At 42.9% G+C, this 18,752-nt stretch overlaps 1 protein-coding gene across 3 annotated transcripts in view; it reads right to left on the bottom strand.

Moving 5' to 3' along the window:
- Window positions 1-18,174, bottom strand: part of LOC128304072 (thyrotroph embryonic factor) — a 146,268-nt gene extending 128,094 nt beyond the window's left edge. For all 3 annotated transcript variants that reach the window (XM_053041202.1, XM_053041203.1, XM_053041200.1), the window contains exon 1: window positions 17,853-18,174. In XM_053041202.1, coding sequence (XP_052897162.1) covers window positions 17,853-17,955 — 103 coding nt within the window. In that variant the 5' untranslated portion in view covers window positions 17,956-18,174. The remainder of the gene's footprint in view (window positions 1-17,852) is intronic.
- Window positions 18,175-18,752: the final 578 nt, after the last annotated feature.

Genomic DNA, 18,752 nt, shown 5'->3' on the forward strand with positions numbered 1-18,752 from the left:
TTTAGTGTATCGCACAATTTCAACGGTACCACACAGTTATTGTGCTGCGCACATATTTCGTGTGCTGCGCACATATTTCGTGTGCTGCGCGTTGTTTCTGGCTAATTGTGCAGCTTTTATATTGCAATAATGTTCCTTGAATAATTAGTTTATAACCAGTTTTAACATAAAAATATCCTTCTCCTCCGGAAAATGATAGTAACTAAAATTAATATGAAGACATAGACATAGAATGCATAGAAATTCACAGTTATTTAGATAAATAGTTAAATAATTTATCTAAATGCACTGGAAATGCTGCACACAGCAGGGAAAGAATTAATATAGATAATATTAAATAACAGTATAATAGTTTTTAAACAACGAACTGCAATAATACAAGAGCTGTACAATTAGCAGCCTGAAACAATACGCAGCTCACGAAATCTGTGCGTTGCACAATAACTGTGTGGTATCGTTGAAATTGTGCGATACACAAAAATTGTGGTACCACAAAAACTGTGCGCTGCACAATAACTGTGTGGTACCACAAAAATTGTGCGATACACAAAAATTGTGGTACCACAAAAACTGTGCGCAGCACGATAACTGTGTGGTACCACAAAAATTGTGCGATACACAAAAATTGTGGTACCACAAAAACTGTGCGCAGCACAATACATGTGTGGTACCACAAAAATTGTATGTCACACAGGGAGAGTGTGTTGCATGCAAGCCATGTGACATTTTACTGTGGTACCACAATAGCACAACACAACGAATTGTGCGTGGTACCACACACCGCACAGTGAAAAGTGCGATTTGACCCATCACTACACATGTATCGTGCTGCGCACAGTTTTTGTGGTACCACAATTTTTGTGTATCGTACAATTTTTGTGGTACCACACAGTTATTGTGCTGCGCACAATATTTGTGGTACCACAATTTTAGTGTATCGCACAATTTCAACGGTACCACACAGTTATTGTGCTGCGCACATATTTCGTGTGCTGCGCACATATTTCGTGTGCTGCGCGTTGTTTCTGGCTAATTGTGCAGCTTTTATATTGCAATAATGTTCCTTGAATAATTAGTTTATAACCAGTTTTAACATAAAAATATCCTTCTCCTCCGGAAAATGATAGTAACTAAAATTAATATGAAGACATAGACATAGAATGCATAGAAATTCACAGTTATTTAGATAAATAGTTAAATAATTTATCTAAATGCACTGGAAATGCTGCACACAGCAGGGAAAGAATTAATATAGATAATATTAAATAACAGTATAATAGTTTTTAAACAACGAACTGCAATAATACAAGAGCTGTACAATTAGCAGCCTGAAACAATACGCAGCTCACGAAATCTGTGCGTTGCACAATAACTGTGTGGTATCGTTGAAATTGTGCGATACACAAAAATTGTGGTACCACAAAAACTGTGCGCTGCACAATAACTGTGTGGTACCACAAAAATTGTGCGATACACAAAAATTGTGGTACCACAAAAACTGTGCGCAGCACGATAACTGTGTGGTACCACAAAAATTGTGCGATACACAAAAATTGTGGTACCACAAAAACTGTGCGCAGCACAATACATGTGTGGTACCACAAAAATTGTATGTCACACAGGGAGAGTGTGTTGCATGCAAGCCATGTGACATTTTACTGTGGTACCACAATAGCACAACACAACGAATTGTGCGTGGTACCACACACCGCACAGTGAAAAGTGCGATTTGACCCATCACTATGTGTGATGTGTAACGGACAACAAAACTCCATTGCACAATGCACTACTACCACCACTTGCAATTTTGTGCAGGTACATCCTCCTGTCGCTTGTGCTGCTGCCATAATGACAACTTTTCCTCAATTTTCGCACGAGCTAGCCTCTTTCCAAGGCTTCGTGCAACAAACTTGAAACCCGGTAGGCAGTGTTCAGGAATATTCAGGTTAAGTGTATATCGAAGGTTCCCCGGACAGCTCTCCTATGCACCCTCGCTGTATATCCTTTGTTTCCGCTTCCATGCTTGGTGGATGACCTATCACGAAACTTAACTCTATCCATCCAAACCCCAAAAGAGGCAGGCCGGTTCCCTGCAACAGGGCACCGGAAGAATGAACCACCGCAAAAAGATAAGAGCAATAGAATGGAAGATAAAAACTACCACAAACCCAATAAAGGTGAGCTGCTGCTCGTCTATTCTTGCCCTCGGTTGGAGCATAATGAAGTGCTTTCTATTCTTGCGTCCACACACACACACACACACACACACACACACACACACACACAAACTGCCCTGAAGTAGAAACCTTGACTGAAAGGGGTTGCTGTGGGCAAACATTATGCACGCATGCAATCCTGCATGTGGGCTCTTTGGTTTGGGGTTTCCCAAGCACAAAACTGTAATCTTTCCAAGACATCCTCTAATATGATCATTTTCCTCAAGCATGTACCTTCAAGAAGTCTTCCAACACTACAACAGTCAGCCATCTACCGCACAAACAAATAAACTACCTTAGGGAAGTAGAACTTCCCACCACGTGCGTCCCCCCAATCCGTCATCCTGGAAAAAGGATCGAGCCATCATCCGTTCCGGGGTCGTGCGCTCCGTCGCCTGGATGAGCCCAGTGCTCAGTGCAGTAACCCCGAACCCGATCCCGACCAGACACGGCAAGGAAAATGGGGGGAATTCTGCCTGCTTCCGGACCCGACATAATAATGTTGCCTTGCCATCCTTGAGAGCGTACCGTTACGCGATTAGCAAACCATCATTACCATCCAACCCGGCGTAGACGGATGGTAGCTCCTGCACCACATCACGTCAGTCAGCACCTTCCCATTCATCGCCGTGAGAAACGTTAACCCAGCCAGGAACAACGTCAGGTTTCACCTGAACTATTTCACTCTTTGCCAGCCCTGGCTGAATCGGTGCTCTGGAGAAAGTTACATTTGCTTTACAGCAAAACCCTCACGACCCTGCGCCAAGTTGTTCTTTCCCTCCTCCGAGATGATTCGTTAAGAATGTTTGCCCGGCTCGGGTTTACCTTTATTTACCGCCTAGAATCTGGCTGCTTACGGGAAAAACCCCGGACAAGTGCAACCCCCCCCCACCGGTAAGGAAGTAGCAGTAAGTTCTGTTAAGTTAGCTAGGCGTCAAGATAACGACGAAATGAGTGCACGAATGTGACGCTCTTTGCACTTCAACGCCAGCACCAAACACACGTCTTGAGCGGTCAGGTGTTTTCCGCGGCTACGCGGACAAGGATAGGTGTTGAAGTCTGGTTTGGGGTTTTGCTGGTGAAACACGCCCGTTTACCGTCCACTGTTTGATGGGGTTTTAAGGGATATTGCGGAAGACAAGCTTCTGGTGGCGCCTTTTGGCGCAGCAGGCAGTACTGGGAGGAGGAAGAAAAAATCCACACTGCTTTTTAAGTCAATACTGACTTTGTAAGGGTCGGCGGATGGATGAACGTTCATGTTTGCGCGCAACTTTCTAGTGGCAGTTGATTTAGCTTATAAGAACATTTTAAAGCACCATAAAGAGCTACACGCTGCTATTGTGTAGCTTGCTTTTTCAAAATATTTTGTAATGCAAGTACGAAACTTTCTCCGAGAATCGATCATCTATGTCGAACATGATGCTTTGAATTCCCTATATCAGTGCAAATAGACATGCAGCGATGCTATTCGATGAAATGCGATGATAAGTTCATATAAATAAAAAAGGCTTGTCGTTTTCATCGCGTGCATGAAATAGCTCAATTTTGGCTGTCATTGATTACAAACACAAATAAAAAATCGGTGTAGGTTATATTTAACATTATATTTTTTTGTAAGTTGTAGGTTATAAACGAATTCATTCAACAATGAGAAGAAAGAGGACACGCATTTGGGCAAGACAAAGCCTACTGATGCGTTCGATTTTGCATGAGGAGCTGGACAACGAAACAATGTCGATGATTTGACAGTCTCAGTAGGCGCTAAATTGTCCCGAAATGAGATGTGAGTTTTTTTTTTTGCAAGATAGGGCTACTTTGCGAAATTTCGCTCAAAGAAAAATCGCTGCGTGTCTATTTGCACGATAATACAGCATAAAGTATTTTTGTGATCATTTAAATACAATAAAAGAACAATGACCATTTTGTGAAACATTTCACTTATGCAGCTTCGTAGCAAGAAAAATGTGTCAATAATAGTTCGCAAAGGTCAATTCAAATCGAGTCACATGGATCAAACGTCATTGGATCACGGCGGACGACGAAATAAACATCAAACCCGTCTTTGACCAGCTCCAGGCTCAATTTTCTATCAGTTACAAATTAATGCTAATCACACATTAATACATTCGCCTAATGTTGTAACCAAGTTTGAGAGCTTTTTTTGGTTGAAACCCCATTCCGGCACCGGCAGCCGCGTCGGGATGTTTAGACATTCCGACATTCAAATTAAACCTCAAAGAGCAGAAGATACGGTCTAGCGATCATGTTAGCGCTTCAAATTAGATCAATAAATTCCCCAGCGTCCGTCGACAACTGCACAACAAGTGCGGTGTATAAATAACTTATCAAATAATCAAAAAACCCGCGCACCCGTGGACAACGCCTTGTGTCTGCGTGGAGTAAACAGGCAGCAGCCAAGCAAGTTGCCAACATTTCGGCGAGATGGTGCGATAAAGGCAGCGCGATCACCGTGCTGAGCAACATTTGTGATAGCTTACAAAGTAGTCCGTACTTCAAAGTGGTTCATCAATTCCAAGCATGAGCAAACTACTCCGTAACCGTTTCATACTGTCCCTTTTCTTTTTTTTGTTGGTTCTGCCATTGCAGATCAGAGATTATGCCGTGGCACGTTTGCACACTTTTTCCTCCGAGCCGTGGCGCGATATGGAGATGGTATGCGCTTGGCGCCGTACGTGTAAAGGCCAACGTACATGCGATAAATAGCCCGGTTTGTCACACTTGTCAGCCGCAAGGTTAATGAGAAGACTTTCTAGCATTAGCAAACGAAGATCTTCACGAAGCTCGAAATCAGCAGTGATGTCTTGGAGATAAGTAGCTTGGTAATAGAATTTAAGAGACTTCGAAACATTCAAGCTTCTTTTTGATGTCTGATGTCTTCAAGATTTATCAATATCTTCTCTGTCTGCATCGCAAAAATGAAGAACTTTAAACCATGTTGATCGTAATTGCATTCGAGAATACATTTTGGAGATGCATATTTCACACACGATGGCCTCTACAGATACAAACACCAAAATGCATGTCTTAAGCGCGTGCTCTTCAAGTTCTTCCCACCTTCCTTCGACTTTTATTTGCGTGCAATGGGGTAATTTATTCGATAATTTACCACGCAACAGCCGTGGTGCAACGGAACTGGGGAGACGATACAACATTCTAACAAGCAAACCCAATCAAAGCCGAGGTTCAATGTTGTTGCATTAATAATGACAAATGTATACATTGCTCGCGGGAGGCGGCTTCGAAACGGTGTAGACTAATCATAAAATTAATCACGGCCCAAAAATGCCTCATCTCAAAACCGCTGCTTTATGTGCGTCGTATAAAAGTGTAAATTTCAACACAAATGTCGTTAAAATCCCTTCACAGAGGAGAGATGCCATAGCGGCAACATTGTTGCCCGTAAATCAACCGCTTCTAGGATGCATCATAATCCCAAAAGCGATACACCGCAAAACCCGCACAACAAGATCAACCGTGCTGGATCTAATTAAACGGTACGACGCTGGCGGCACAGATCCGGTGGCAACATTCGGCAGAAAATTAGTTTTTATTGCCTTGCCCGTCCAAACAACAACCGCTGAGTAGCCGTCCGTGAGCAACATTCTGCCCCTACTTCCAAATAAACCGACAACCAAATCAGATCCAATGACCCCATCAAGTGTGACCCCTTTCCCACTCGCCGAATCTCATCCCGGCAGGAGGTGACAAGCAGGTGTGGTGTTGTGTCTGCCATCCGCCACCATTTGCAAACCGGCGGCTACAACACGTTCGCCATTAAACACGTCCCAAAAAACCCGTCCCGATCGTAAACTCGTCGGGCAGGCGCGGTTTCGCGCACTCCGTCGATTCAATTCCCCCAACCCCCCGCGGACGCGGACACACGCGATTGGAATTCCAATTCAGTGGTTTCAGTGTCAAGTGCAGGAGTTTCCATTTTGCAGGAACATACCAACAACGTCAACAAATAAAAAAAAAACAATACGGCCACACATTATTGCACCCGCACCCGAAAATACAAACCTGCGCGGTCGGAAACGATTGCGTACAAGCAAATCACACTTCCTCCGTAACGCATGCACCCGGTGGTGTGCTGCAAGTCCCGCCGCGACGTTGCAGCGCGCACGAGCGATAGTCGAAGGAGCTTCGATGGCGCAACACTCGCAACCATACTGCGCAGCATCGCTTGTAACAGCGGTGACTCTGACCCCGCTCTGACGATGGGGTAGAGGGAATTATTATTAAGTAATATCTGCCACATCCGGACCGCTCCGAATGCGACGGCTTCTTCGGCTGTGCAGGCGGCGACGGTTCTGCCGAGCGTCTGGTAATAAAAAGAAACAACGCGTGACACTCGTTGAGCTACAGGCGTACGTGCTACAGTGTACGGCACACGTTTTGCAATTACTTGCGGATGCTGTGGATGCATTTCTTGGTGTTATTTATAAAAAATTAAAATAAACGAAAATTATATCATCCTCAACTTGGAGAACTGAAGAGAGAATGTCTTAACTCTTCAAGTTATGCAGAATTTTTGAAAATAATAGTTGAAATAAATGTAAGGAGCATTTTTTGCCAGGTGTACCGCTGCATTAGTGCCGCTGTACAAAATTAAGAGAGAGAAGAAGAAAGGGAAGCAACGATGTGACGATGGATTATAAAACATGGAATTTAAATAATTCCATATAATAATAATAATCGGGGCAGCCCGGTGGCATGATGGTAGCGGAGCCGGTCTTCACACGAACGGACCGGACCAAATTCTTATCCAGACCAATCCCCCGTAGCAAAGGACTGACTGTCCTGCTACGTGGTAAAATAAATCGATACGGCCAGGCCGTTCTAACGAAAAAAAATAAATATATTAATATAATAAATATAATATATTAATTTAATAAATAGGTAGTCGCGATCACGTAACGGTAACGAGACGTTCGTTGTCCGATTGTCATTTTTCTATCAACTAGTGTTGATATTCGAAACTTTACATAAATTATGAACTATTATAGGGTTTCTTTGTTGTTACCTTAGATTTTCTTATTTGTACCCCTCAGGACCAAGTGGTCTTGCAGCATCAATTGGCAAGGTTGGAGGCTTTTTAAAATTCGAAACAAAATAAACTAAAATTCTCTAATGTATGTTAGGAATATTTCAAAATTTTCTGGATCTTTTGGAAGCTAAAAGCGATTTTAGTAAAAAAAAAAGATATATTTTAAAGTTTGTGCAAAACTTTCAACATTTTAGTTTAGATATTTTTTAACCTAATAAATTTCAGCTTGTTCACAATAATTAAAAATTTCCAAACCAATGGAGAATTATAAAAATTGAATATTCAAAAGCAGTAAGGCATTCGCTCCAATTACAAAAAGAACATTGAAGAAATCCCTATGCCTACATGTAATAGCACATACAAAATAAACACTCGAAATTAAGCATGATTTTAAACAAACATTACCGCACGTACCACGTGTTATTGTGCACACCACTGTCCCCACAACCGCAGCCGGTGGCGCTTAATCAATTCGTTCCCGCCAACCGTTCGCGTTCGTGTGTGTTTTTTTTTTTTTGCGCAAAAATGGTGTGTTGTGTTTTCTTCGCCCGTTTTGCCACCCCGCTACGCTGGTAGGGGCCCCCATCACCATCACAATTGCGCACTGCTTCCACGGGGCCCGCCCGGTACGCGCGCGTGGATCGTTAGTGATAAGCAAACGGCAACTGGTCCTTGTGGTACGTGCCTCATCATGAAACATCATCATAATCGTCATCATCATCATCATCCTACCAGTCAAACGATCGCGTTGCGAAGGCAAGAAACAATCCTCTCCGCTTGATGCCATCTTGGTCGATGCCGTCCTGAGGCGAACGCGATAGCGGCTCTAAATCCCGAGCCGTTTCAATCAAAGTCGAAACTGTTCCAGGCAGGGTGGGATGGGGGGTGTTTCTGCGTCTAATGCGCACTCGGGAATTGTGTTTGTTTGTTTGGAAACATTGTCCACAAACAACGCACCAGTGCGCCGAGTACAAGAAAGACACCACCACTGTTGGAAGCTTTTACGCGGTGGAAAATTCAACCATGGCTTCTGTTGTTTTTCTTCGCCTTAGCAAGCCCAACTGCTTACAACCACAGGCACACGCCACAACGCTTAAAAGTCAATTCATTTGTGCAAACAATTTCAGCTCGATTCAACCGCCACCGGCTCCATTTTCCACCGGTTGGGGATTCTTTTCCGGTCTCCCAACGGTCAACACACATTGACAAACGCGGTTTGTTGTCCTGCACATTACGCGCATTGGCCGGGATGCATCGTGTGCAGCTCACGGTAGGGAAAAGCGCGTCGGCAAACAAAATGAGGTCAATTGGCGTAACTGTGGCTCGGGGTGAAACCGGCCCGATGCCGGCAAAAGAACATCATTGTGTCTAAACAACGAACCACAACGAAATAAAAATAGATTGCGTTATATTAGCCATTTTCAACGGCTTTGATGAAGCTTTTTTTTTTCGATCGATCGATCGATCGGCGTTCATAAATATTTAACGATAAAAATCATCGGTTCCCGTTCCCCGCAAGGGCGCTTCTTTGCGCGCAATTGTACAACGAACCAACCACCACTACCACCACCACAATTTATCATGTTGTTGAAATCTGTCCGAAAGAAGTTTCTTGGCGCGGATTTCCTTTACTCTGTTGCTCCGTTCCACTCTCCCGGCTTCGGTTCGCACTGTTGATGGACGCGATTTAATCAGCGAAGCACATGGTCGCCGCTTACCAAGCGGGCATGATAACCTTTGCATGTTGTTGGTGCCCTTTCGCCCAGGCCAGATCCCTGCGTCCACGGTGGCCAGGCAACACGCATGCATGTACATCGTTTTGTTTTTCACGATGATTAACTTTCAACGCTGCTACGGAAAGCCCGCTGCTCCGGTCGGTTGCGAGTGGCCCTATTTTCCCAGTGCCTCGAAGAGTCGAAGAGCGTACCAAACTGATCTTGATTTTTGCTGTTGCGATATTTTGGAAGAAACAAATTGTATTTTTCACCTTTTCTATTGCATGCTGGTTATCTACCTTTAATTATGCCTTCAAGTTGGTTATTTTTTCAAGCTGATTATCTTCTTTTAATTACTAGATTTACTTTCAATTTCTTTGTTCTGTCGACGGATTTTTTTGTTGAAAAAAATACGATCACTTAAGCCATTTCTTCTAATCGTGAATATATTCAAGTTTGGAAAATAGGTAATGATTCTTTAATGTCAATATAACAAAATTTCATTTAACGCTATGAACTCTAACAAAGTTTTGGAATTAATAATAAACATTTGGGTTTCCAAATAGTTTACTTAGACAGTTTACTACCTTTTTCCTAGGCTCCATTCTTGGTTCTTTCATGCAAAACCACCGTAAGCTGATTCGTGCCCTTGAAATCTCTTATTTTATTCCACAATAATTTTTTTCCAATTCGCGTTCTCCTTTACTTTTACGTAAGGTTGATATTCGAAAAGACACTGGGGGTTTGGATAGACTTTAATCTATTAGCTCTAGCATATAGACGTTACCGTCTTGGTTAGTAGAGCATTAGAACTACTCATTCGCTCAGAAGTCGATTTCACGAATACGTTGGCCCTGATTTATTCCCACCCTTAAATTCGAAGATTTTATGGAAAAAGCCTGTTCAACTTGCAACTTATAAGGAGTCATTTTCGAGGAGTCATTAAGGGTCGTGGAAAGACACCCTAACATTGTCCAATTTTTTAAATATTAATTCTCTTCTTTTAAACCAGATCCAGCGCTCCTCATCGCTATCTTTCTCCCTATATGATAATGACCCAATTACTACAACAATCATAACGATAATTCAACTCTTCTTCCCATATTATTTAACCTCGAAACCTCTTCTTAACCTTCAGAAGGTCTCACCACCAGAATTTCTATGTGAGTCCTAGAATTCAGGATTTTGTCTTATCTCAGAATTGGAAATTTTCAAACATTTCAGAACCGCCTCGCTTCCTTTTTATTTTCCCTCAAAGGTTTTAAAATTGAATTGTTACATTTAAAAGCATAACCAAAGTGATTTTTTTAAAGAATGGAAGGTCAGAATCCATTCATCCAAAAAGCTCCAAGCAATTACATTTGTTATTACCATCTGATCACCCATTTTAACCCCAATAAACGCGTCAAGTCAATTTATTCTTCACAAACCATCGCAACATAGTGATCGAACGGCATGTAGCTCTTAGATAGCAATAACGGTCGTGTCAACACGCGGAAAATAACACCGAAAAATGGCAACAACCACACACAAAACCTCGCCATTGCAGGATAATTTGCTTCGATCTTCACCAGAACATTCCGCGAGCCCGAACATCAAACGACGCGTTCGCCTTTAATTACTTTGGACAATTTCCAAAAACACCAAGCACCATTACTATCACGTAATAAACGCCCGGAACCGGGCACTACCAAATATAAAAGCACAAAACGAACGCCAAAGCTCTGTACCGGACAGTTGGATTGACACAGTAATCGATTGTTACAATTTCCACCGATACGCAAGTAGAAACATTGTTCTCTATTGTGTTCTGCGCTCGAGCATATACATCGAGAAAACGTGCAGCTAATTGGTGTTAAAATTCGGTGTGTAAATTTACCAAACAATTCGTAACGGGAAAATGCGTAAATGCGGACCAACAGCAGCATTCGGGTGGTGGAAAAATAATGCTTAACTAGAGCAAACACACAAGCGTTCGGTGGCATATTCACACAAGTCCACATCTGATATGCTTTGATTGGATTACACACCCACTCACTCTGGCCATCACCACACCGGTGGTGGTGGATGGAGGTGATTCAATCTTTCACACGTTTTTTCCCCCAACGGTGCGGTGTTGTTATTATGCGAAATTGCTAAACAAAGCATGAAAATCGCACACAGCTCTTCGGCCGCCGACGTGCCGCCCTCTCACACGGTCCCCGTGCAATCGAGATCAAGTGCAGTGACAGCAGCACCACAGCGAAACAAGAGCGGAGCAGCAAGTATTCGGCAAGTATTGCAATACGAACACGTTTACGGGGCCGAATGTTTACGAATTTTCCGTAACGCTGCTCTGCTGGGTTTGTTTTTTTTTTCTGTTTCCCGCTGTCCATTTCTTTCCAGTTGCGTCCCCGGTGATGGGCGGCGGTGATGAGAAAATTCTTGCCTACGATAAAAATAAAAACCGCACCACACATTGTCACCTAGCACCAAACCCCTTCGCGTGTAGCTTTTCCGATTGAATTTTCTGTTTACGAAACAAAACGGATTTTCCCTCCCCCCCCCCCCCGGGACCGGTGATGCGGGTTGGAAAATGGAGGACTAAGGGGGGATGGCCAAGAATTGTGTGGGCGAAAATTTCCCAGCACGCGACCAAACGAACGGACACACCCACATACACCCGTACCACGTAGTGAGAGAGAGAGAGAGAGAGAGAGAGAGAGAGAGAGAGAGAGACTGGATGCGTGCAAATTGCTACCACTACACCAACCGATGGGTGGCAGTGTTGGCGCTTGTGATTCCAGAAGCTACCATCGAGTTTAAAACATGGACACAGGCCCGTGGCCACCATCATCTTATATGCGGGACAGGCACGGGTAAGGCAAGGTTTCGACGCCGGGAGTATACCGGCCCCCCATCTCTTCCTTCCAACCAACCAACAAAAAGGGGCTGGCACTGTAATAAAATGACATAATGATAGCTCACAATAATTACGCTTAACCCGATGATGATGATGGCCCGGCAGCGTTAGACCAGCGCGCGCTCTGTACTTCGGGCCGGCACAACAACTAGAAAAGGGCCACTAGAGGTACATCCTACCGTAGGTCTGTAACGATGGTGATGCGCACGTTGCGCATTATTAAGTGCTGTGACCGATTCCGCACCGGGTGGGAGGTGGGGTGGGGTGGGAGGGTCGACCATAGGCAAGATTGCATACGAAACCCTCGCACTGTGCACACTCGATGCGCTCTTTAATAATGCAATTGGTAGCCGTGTGTATGCTAGCATGGCCTGCTAGCGTGCTTTTCACCTTTTGTTCGTCGCCGTTTTGTTCAGTTGTACTCGCTCGTTTATGATGTTACACTATTGTTTGATTTTATCGTACATATCGGACATATCAGCCAAAGAGTTTTACCCTTTGTTTATGCTTTTAATGAGATAGCGATAATACACATTCACGAGATCGTCTGTTTTATGTTGATGATGTGTAGAATGCTTATTATACTAATTTCTTATCAGGGTGCAATATCGTTTATACTTGAATGTTAAAGAATCAGTTTGATTAATCTTCCCATACTTTACTTTCTGCTTTAGGCGACATTTTGAAAGTAGGAAGACATTATAAAAAAATCTACAATAAGAAGATCATAATCTTTTTTTTTCTCTTCTATTTCTAATTTTTTTAGTAAAAAAAAATTCAAAAGAGCTTCAAAAGAGCTGCATATCTCGGGGACACCCTGTACTCGGGGTACATTTCAAACATTAAATATAAACTATTTAACCGAGCTGGAGGTGCAGCTCGTTATTTTCTTCTCCACACTATTTTCCATTTCATTTTGCATGACAAGATAGCAACCCACCCGAACCCACCCAGTGGGTTACAACATTCGCTTTAACGATAATGACACTCATCGTAGTAGGCGAAACCACCCGGTTTGGTCCATTTTGTCTGCGTGTTTTTACCTCCGCACCGGAAAGAGATACTGTCAACCGGTACCATTTCCCAGCGAGTCCATAATTTTCGCCAAGCGCACTGCAGGCACAATCCATTGCGGGGCCAGTTCTGCAAACACCCCATCACCCGTTCACGTTTACCACACCATTCGCCACCCCGCCATCTTCCGCCGAGGGTTTGCAAAACCTTTGTCGCAAACTCATCAAAGCAGCCCTGGAGCATACCTGTTCAACGCACCGAAAAGCATTATTGAAGCAGGCACTGGTAGAGATAGTACAGGTAGTGCCCGAGATACACTACAGTAGTGGACGACTACTATGATCCGCAGCATATCTTGAATATTTGAGAATGTTTAATACGACAGTAAAATCTTTTATACATGATAGTTATAAGGTCAGTTATAAGGTCAGGAAACTGTCTTCAGTCAAATATTTCTAACCTCAGATGACTTTTGTGAAACAAAACGTCATCGAAAAAGGAAAGATATATGTTATATATATATATGTATATATGGAAAGATATATACGTTTTAGAGGTCTAAATAACAAGTCGTAAGCCAAAAAAAGGAGCGGTAAGCATTTTAATATAAAGAGTGAACTCATGGTCATCACAAAACATAGAACAATGGTCCCTATCGCGAAACAAGTTGTTAAAATTTATCCACCTGCTTGGTTTTATCCACCATTATATATATCTACTAGAAATGGTATCGCGAACGATTTTCCCCTACCAGTCTATAAAATCATACCAACCATTATAAATACAGATCTAGTAGTTTTGCCATTTGTCAAAATCTATGGTTTTTCTTCATATCGTCGGCTAACGAAGAAGTGTTTTGCGTGATGCAGCAACTTGCAGCACATTTCTTCCACATTTACCATTCCACGACTGGGCTAGTTCTTCCATTTTATTTTTTCTAAAGTGACTTTTCCCGTATGCAGGCGGTCCGGTTCTAATCGTCATTTATTCTAAAAAATAAGTTATTCGTGAATGAAAGTGTAATATGTTTTTCATTTGGACGTGGTCAAATCAAGGTAAGGCCGACTCCACATGGGCCGCGGTCGCCGCGGTACCGCGAAAAACGCGGCTTTGTTTAAGATGGACAACTCTGCGGTACAACAGCCACGGAAGATTTGACAACCGCCACGGACCGAGATGAGCCGGGCCGAGCAGATGTTCTGTATTGGCAATGAAAGTTATACGCGTTTTCCGCGGCACCGCTCATGTGGAGACGGCCTAACAGAATACGGTTAGTTTTGAAAAGGAAAGAGATTAGCAAAGAAAAGCAGACAAAAAATGAGAAGAAAAAAAGCGGAAGTCCGTTTTACCAGAATAAAAAAATTAAATTAATTAAAATTATTATTTTTTTTTATAAGTTTGTACTTTTCTATTTCAATAATACATTTCCCATTACATTACATTACATTTCCCGTGAAGTAAGCTCTTAAACCTTCACATAAAACGGGGTTGATACCGTATAACTACTGCATCGAGGCAGTAGGTAAATATATGGGTTGATATAGATAGTTTAGCTCGTTCGCGATACAAATTAAAGACTTTTTTAACGACTACTCGATTTTTTCCCCACGATTTGTATGGTAGTCATGGCAATTGCCTTCACCGTTTTAAGGGTTGACAAGTTTGCTGCGTTGCGATACCAATCCGCCATAACTGTCATTATAAGGGTTGATATTTTTATAGACTAGTAGTTAATTTCGTTCGCGATAGGGACCAATGCTTGAGTTTTATACAATAAACTAAATGAGCTATCCAATCTAAAAAACCGGTATGTCTCCAAATCCGCATATAAGACGTATCGTGTAACTCGGAGACTACCTGTACTTCGTCTATTCTTAACCACTTGGGGTGTGTGGTCAACGGAAATACGCTTTACCCAGTTTATCAATGGTAACCACCATGTAACACAATCGGTCGATGCTTCATAGAATCGATTTATCTTTCCATTCACTCCAAAGCACAACACGTCCGGCGTGTTTGCCCATCCTTGTGTATCATCGCAAGAACCCTCGCCGTCTCGACTGTCTACTAACGAAACCGATTACGACAGGTAATTATCGGGAATAGCCAACACAACCGGGTCGTCCAGGTTCGTCTGTGGTTTTCCAAGCGGGGAATTCCTTCCCACCAACACTCACGCACCCACGCACAGGTGATTTTGTGGGATTTCTTCGAATTATTTAGCCATAACGGCCACTACAGTGAGCGCTGCAATGTTTTGCCGCTTTGCAATACCAATCTGCGGCATTAAGGAAAGATGGAAGTTTGATATAAGCCCGGTAGCCCGGTACACCCCCGTGGGGAGGCAGTGGAGTTAAGCTTTTTGCTTAAAGAGGAAGCTAAGGAAAAACACAACATAAAGCCACTCTGGCAGGAGAGTTAACCTTGCACTCGCTCTATCGATTGGAAGAGCTCGTAACGTGAAGGGCTTTGCTTTTCCGCGTTTTTTTGTTTGTTTTGTTTGCCAGGACGGGCTTTTTCATTCCCCCTTAGTGTGCCTGTGTTCGTTTCAAATCTGGTGGGATATTACAGCACAATTTCCCACCAGCCCGCGTCCGGGCCATCCTTCCTGCCTACAACAGGATTTCGATACACTCTCGCGTAAAGTCGTAAAACAAGCAATACCTCTCTTCCGTGCGCCGTTTCTTTCTGCGTTTTTGGGCCAGCAGTAGTAGCAGCAGTGTTGCAATGCATGGCTCCCCATACTGCGAGCTTTATCGATCGAGTTAGAAGCTCGCTTATGTGCCTGCCCTTTCCGAAAACCGAACCCCGCCTAAAGAACGCTGTGCCACCACAGGGCATGAACTTTCGGACCCATCCCAATGAAGTCAAGTTTAATGGTGTCTATTAAAATTATAGAAAATCATTCCACTGGGAGGAAGTTGACGATCAAAGCATCAGCTAGGGTCGTAAAGATCAGTGTAAAGATAGAACACACTCGGAGCCACTGGAGCTGGGTCATGGACATGGACGGGAGTGGGAAATATAATTTTATAATGACAATGCAACGCTTTAGTGTCTTCGAAGTAGGTTTCACGATACGCACATTTTGTAGCTAATTAAAACCTAGCTGATATCACGCTCGAAAGGGTTACGCCAAAGGATTAGAGTAAGAACTATTCTGTGTTTATTATTTGCACTTACAAAAATTACCCACTATATCACTATTATAAAAAAAAACAACATTTTTGTTATAAAAATGGAAAAGTTAAATATAATATTATCTCTTTGTAGGTTGGAGAGAAATTTATTCTAATTGAAAGTCCTTCATTCTTATTATGTTTTCTATGTATTATGCAATTATTACTATAATTGTTGTACATTTGCATATTCAAACGGAAATAGTAAATAGATGAGAATTTTATGAACTATTTCAATTTATTCCACTGAGCTACAATAAGCCTGGGTTCAAACTGTGGCTGGACACAGAACGTGATTATTCAGCTATTATTAAACCATATCACAGATAGAATCAGCCTTAATAGGCCAACGTTGTCTAAGTAAGCCAAAACAAATGATAATTGTTGCATGTTGTTATGCTTACACATGGATTTTCTTATACACGGATAAGTAGATGCGCGATTTCTGCAGCTCCGAGGATACGAAAATACGCAGAAATTTGAGATATGCGACATTTTCCCGCATTACACCGGTAGTGGTATCCCGTGGACTGCTTGTATTTGCATTGCTAATGAAGGAAACATTTACAGACACCTCACTATTTTTTGCACTTATTTTGTGGCAATAAAATAATATTCAATAACATTCACAAATATTCAGACTTATTTTATAAAAACACATATTAATGGTAAAATAGATAATAAAATTCAGATCGATAAATTTTTGATTGAAGATAAGGTAAGTTTACCTTTTAAATATGTGTAATTTATATATTTAATATGCAATTGTTTGTAAGTAAAAACCGCTTTAACGATTTTAAATTCCTTTAATTTGCATGCTATCATTGATCTGATTACGAATTTGTAAAACTGTTGTTGCACATAAAATAATAAACAAATCCTGTTATGTTAATAATAAACAAACATGATGAAAATGGTGTGGCGTGGTGGAAATTACCATACCATACCATTTGCATTTTCCCGAAAAATTAGTAAATAATTGAAAAGCATTTTCATAATTAAAAAATCCCGAACACCCACTCGCATCACTCGACACGTCACAACGCGCGCTTAAAAACCGGGCCAAACAAATTATGTCTATTCCAACCGCACCGAGCACAGCATCCTTCCTGCCACTACTTCCGCTCCGCTTCGGCTATTAGATCGAATTTCAATTTTCATTCGCAAAAATTGATTAATTTCGCAAAAAGGGACACCCGCACAACACAACACTGCGCTCTCACCGCCCCGCCCCGCACACATAACAAACGGAAAATCGATTTGCACCGTTCGTGCACGGCTTTCGTGTGTGTGTGTGTCATTCCGGCACGACCAGCATAACCTTAATTTTTCAAGCTCACCCACTACCCACCATAACGAGAATTCCCCTGCGATCATAATCGCCACCGTAATCGAAAAAGCGAAACATGCCCAAGAATAAGGTGCCGTTGTGAGCGTTATGGCAAGGGTACACCTTTCGGCAACACGTGAGTACACCATTAGTCCCAGTGTGCCTGGGGGAGGAAAATAGGTGATCCCATTTTTTTGGAACAACCGCAGAAGAAGACAACTGAACTCATGAGGCATGAGTACACTGCGAAAGCACTAACCTAACCTACAAAAAGGGTACACATCCACACGCTCGTAAGCGAACCAGACCACACAAAGTCCACTCGTATCAATCAATTCTAAACACCCAACCCCCCAACCCCTCTCGGTTATCTCGGGTGAGCTTATGTATTTACGGGAATGTGTTTGTACAATCCTTGAGACACTCACCATTCGTCCCGCTTATCAGCGGATAATTGCTATCGCGGCCACCTATCAACGTCTTTAATCCCGTCTCGATCAACGTCGGTGACGCTCGATCCCGATCGCTCATGATTGCTGCTGCTGCTGTCGATGTCGATGTCGATGCCGATGAGCCACCGCTGCTGCTGCTGCTACTGCTGCTGCGTTGCTGCTGCTGTTGTTGCGGCGTCCACGAGAACAGCGGGACGTCGGACGCTCTCACTACGGGCAGCTCTATTTTCGCCGCCGTGGTTCCAAACTTTGCTCGCACCACGCGAAACTACCGAAACCAAAAACCAAACGATCGCGCGCACGCACCCGGATCACTATACGCGCACAAACCACACGCGCGCAACTATTTAACTTGCACTTGCTTTCGGTTGCTATATATTGCACTTGAGAGAAAAAGGGATCGCGGAAAGGTATTCCGTTTTGCCCACGCAAAGGACACTCGCGGAGACGGGGGACTAGTATAACGCTATTACTATGTGTATTGCTATTTGTGGTAAAGTTGCGAATAGTGAATTCGCTTCGTATTGCTTCGTTTTCCCTTTTTTTTAATGCACTCGTACACACTGTGCGTACAGCAGACACATAAACACACCGACACTAGCACTCGATCTTGCAGACCACGTGGCCAATGAAGCTTTGGTTAAGCTTGTCGCACCGTTTCTTACTCCCAGATACTTCGAAGAACAAAAACAATCTCAGTAACAAACAACACTTTACTATTCGCTAGTAACAATTCGCGCCAGCACGTTGTGAAGACACTTTATAACGCAACTTCGATCGTACGCACCAACACACACACACAAACACAACTTCACACACGCACGCACACACACACAGCCACTTAAAACGGGAAGCAAGACGTGTACGTTCGCCTTG

Source organism: Anopheles moucheti, chromosome 3 (genome assembly GCF_943734755.1).
Source record: "Anopheles moucheti chromosome 3, idAnoMoucSN_F20_07, whole genome shotgun sequence".
Classification (NCBI taxonomy): Eukaryota; Metazoa; Arthropoda; class Insecta; order Diptera; family Culicidae; genus Anopheles; species Anopheles moucheti.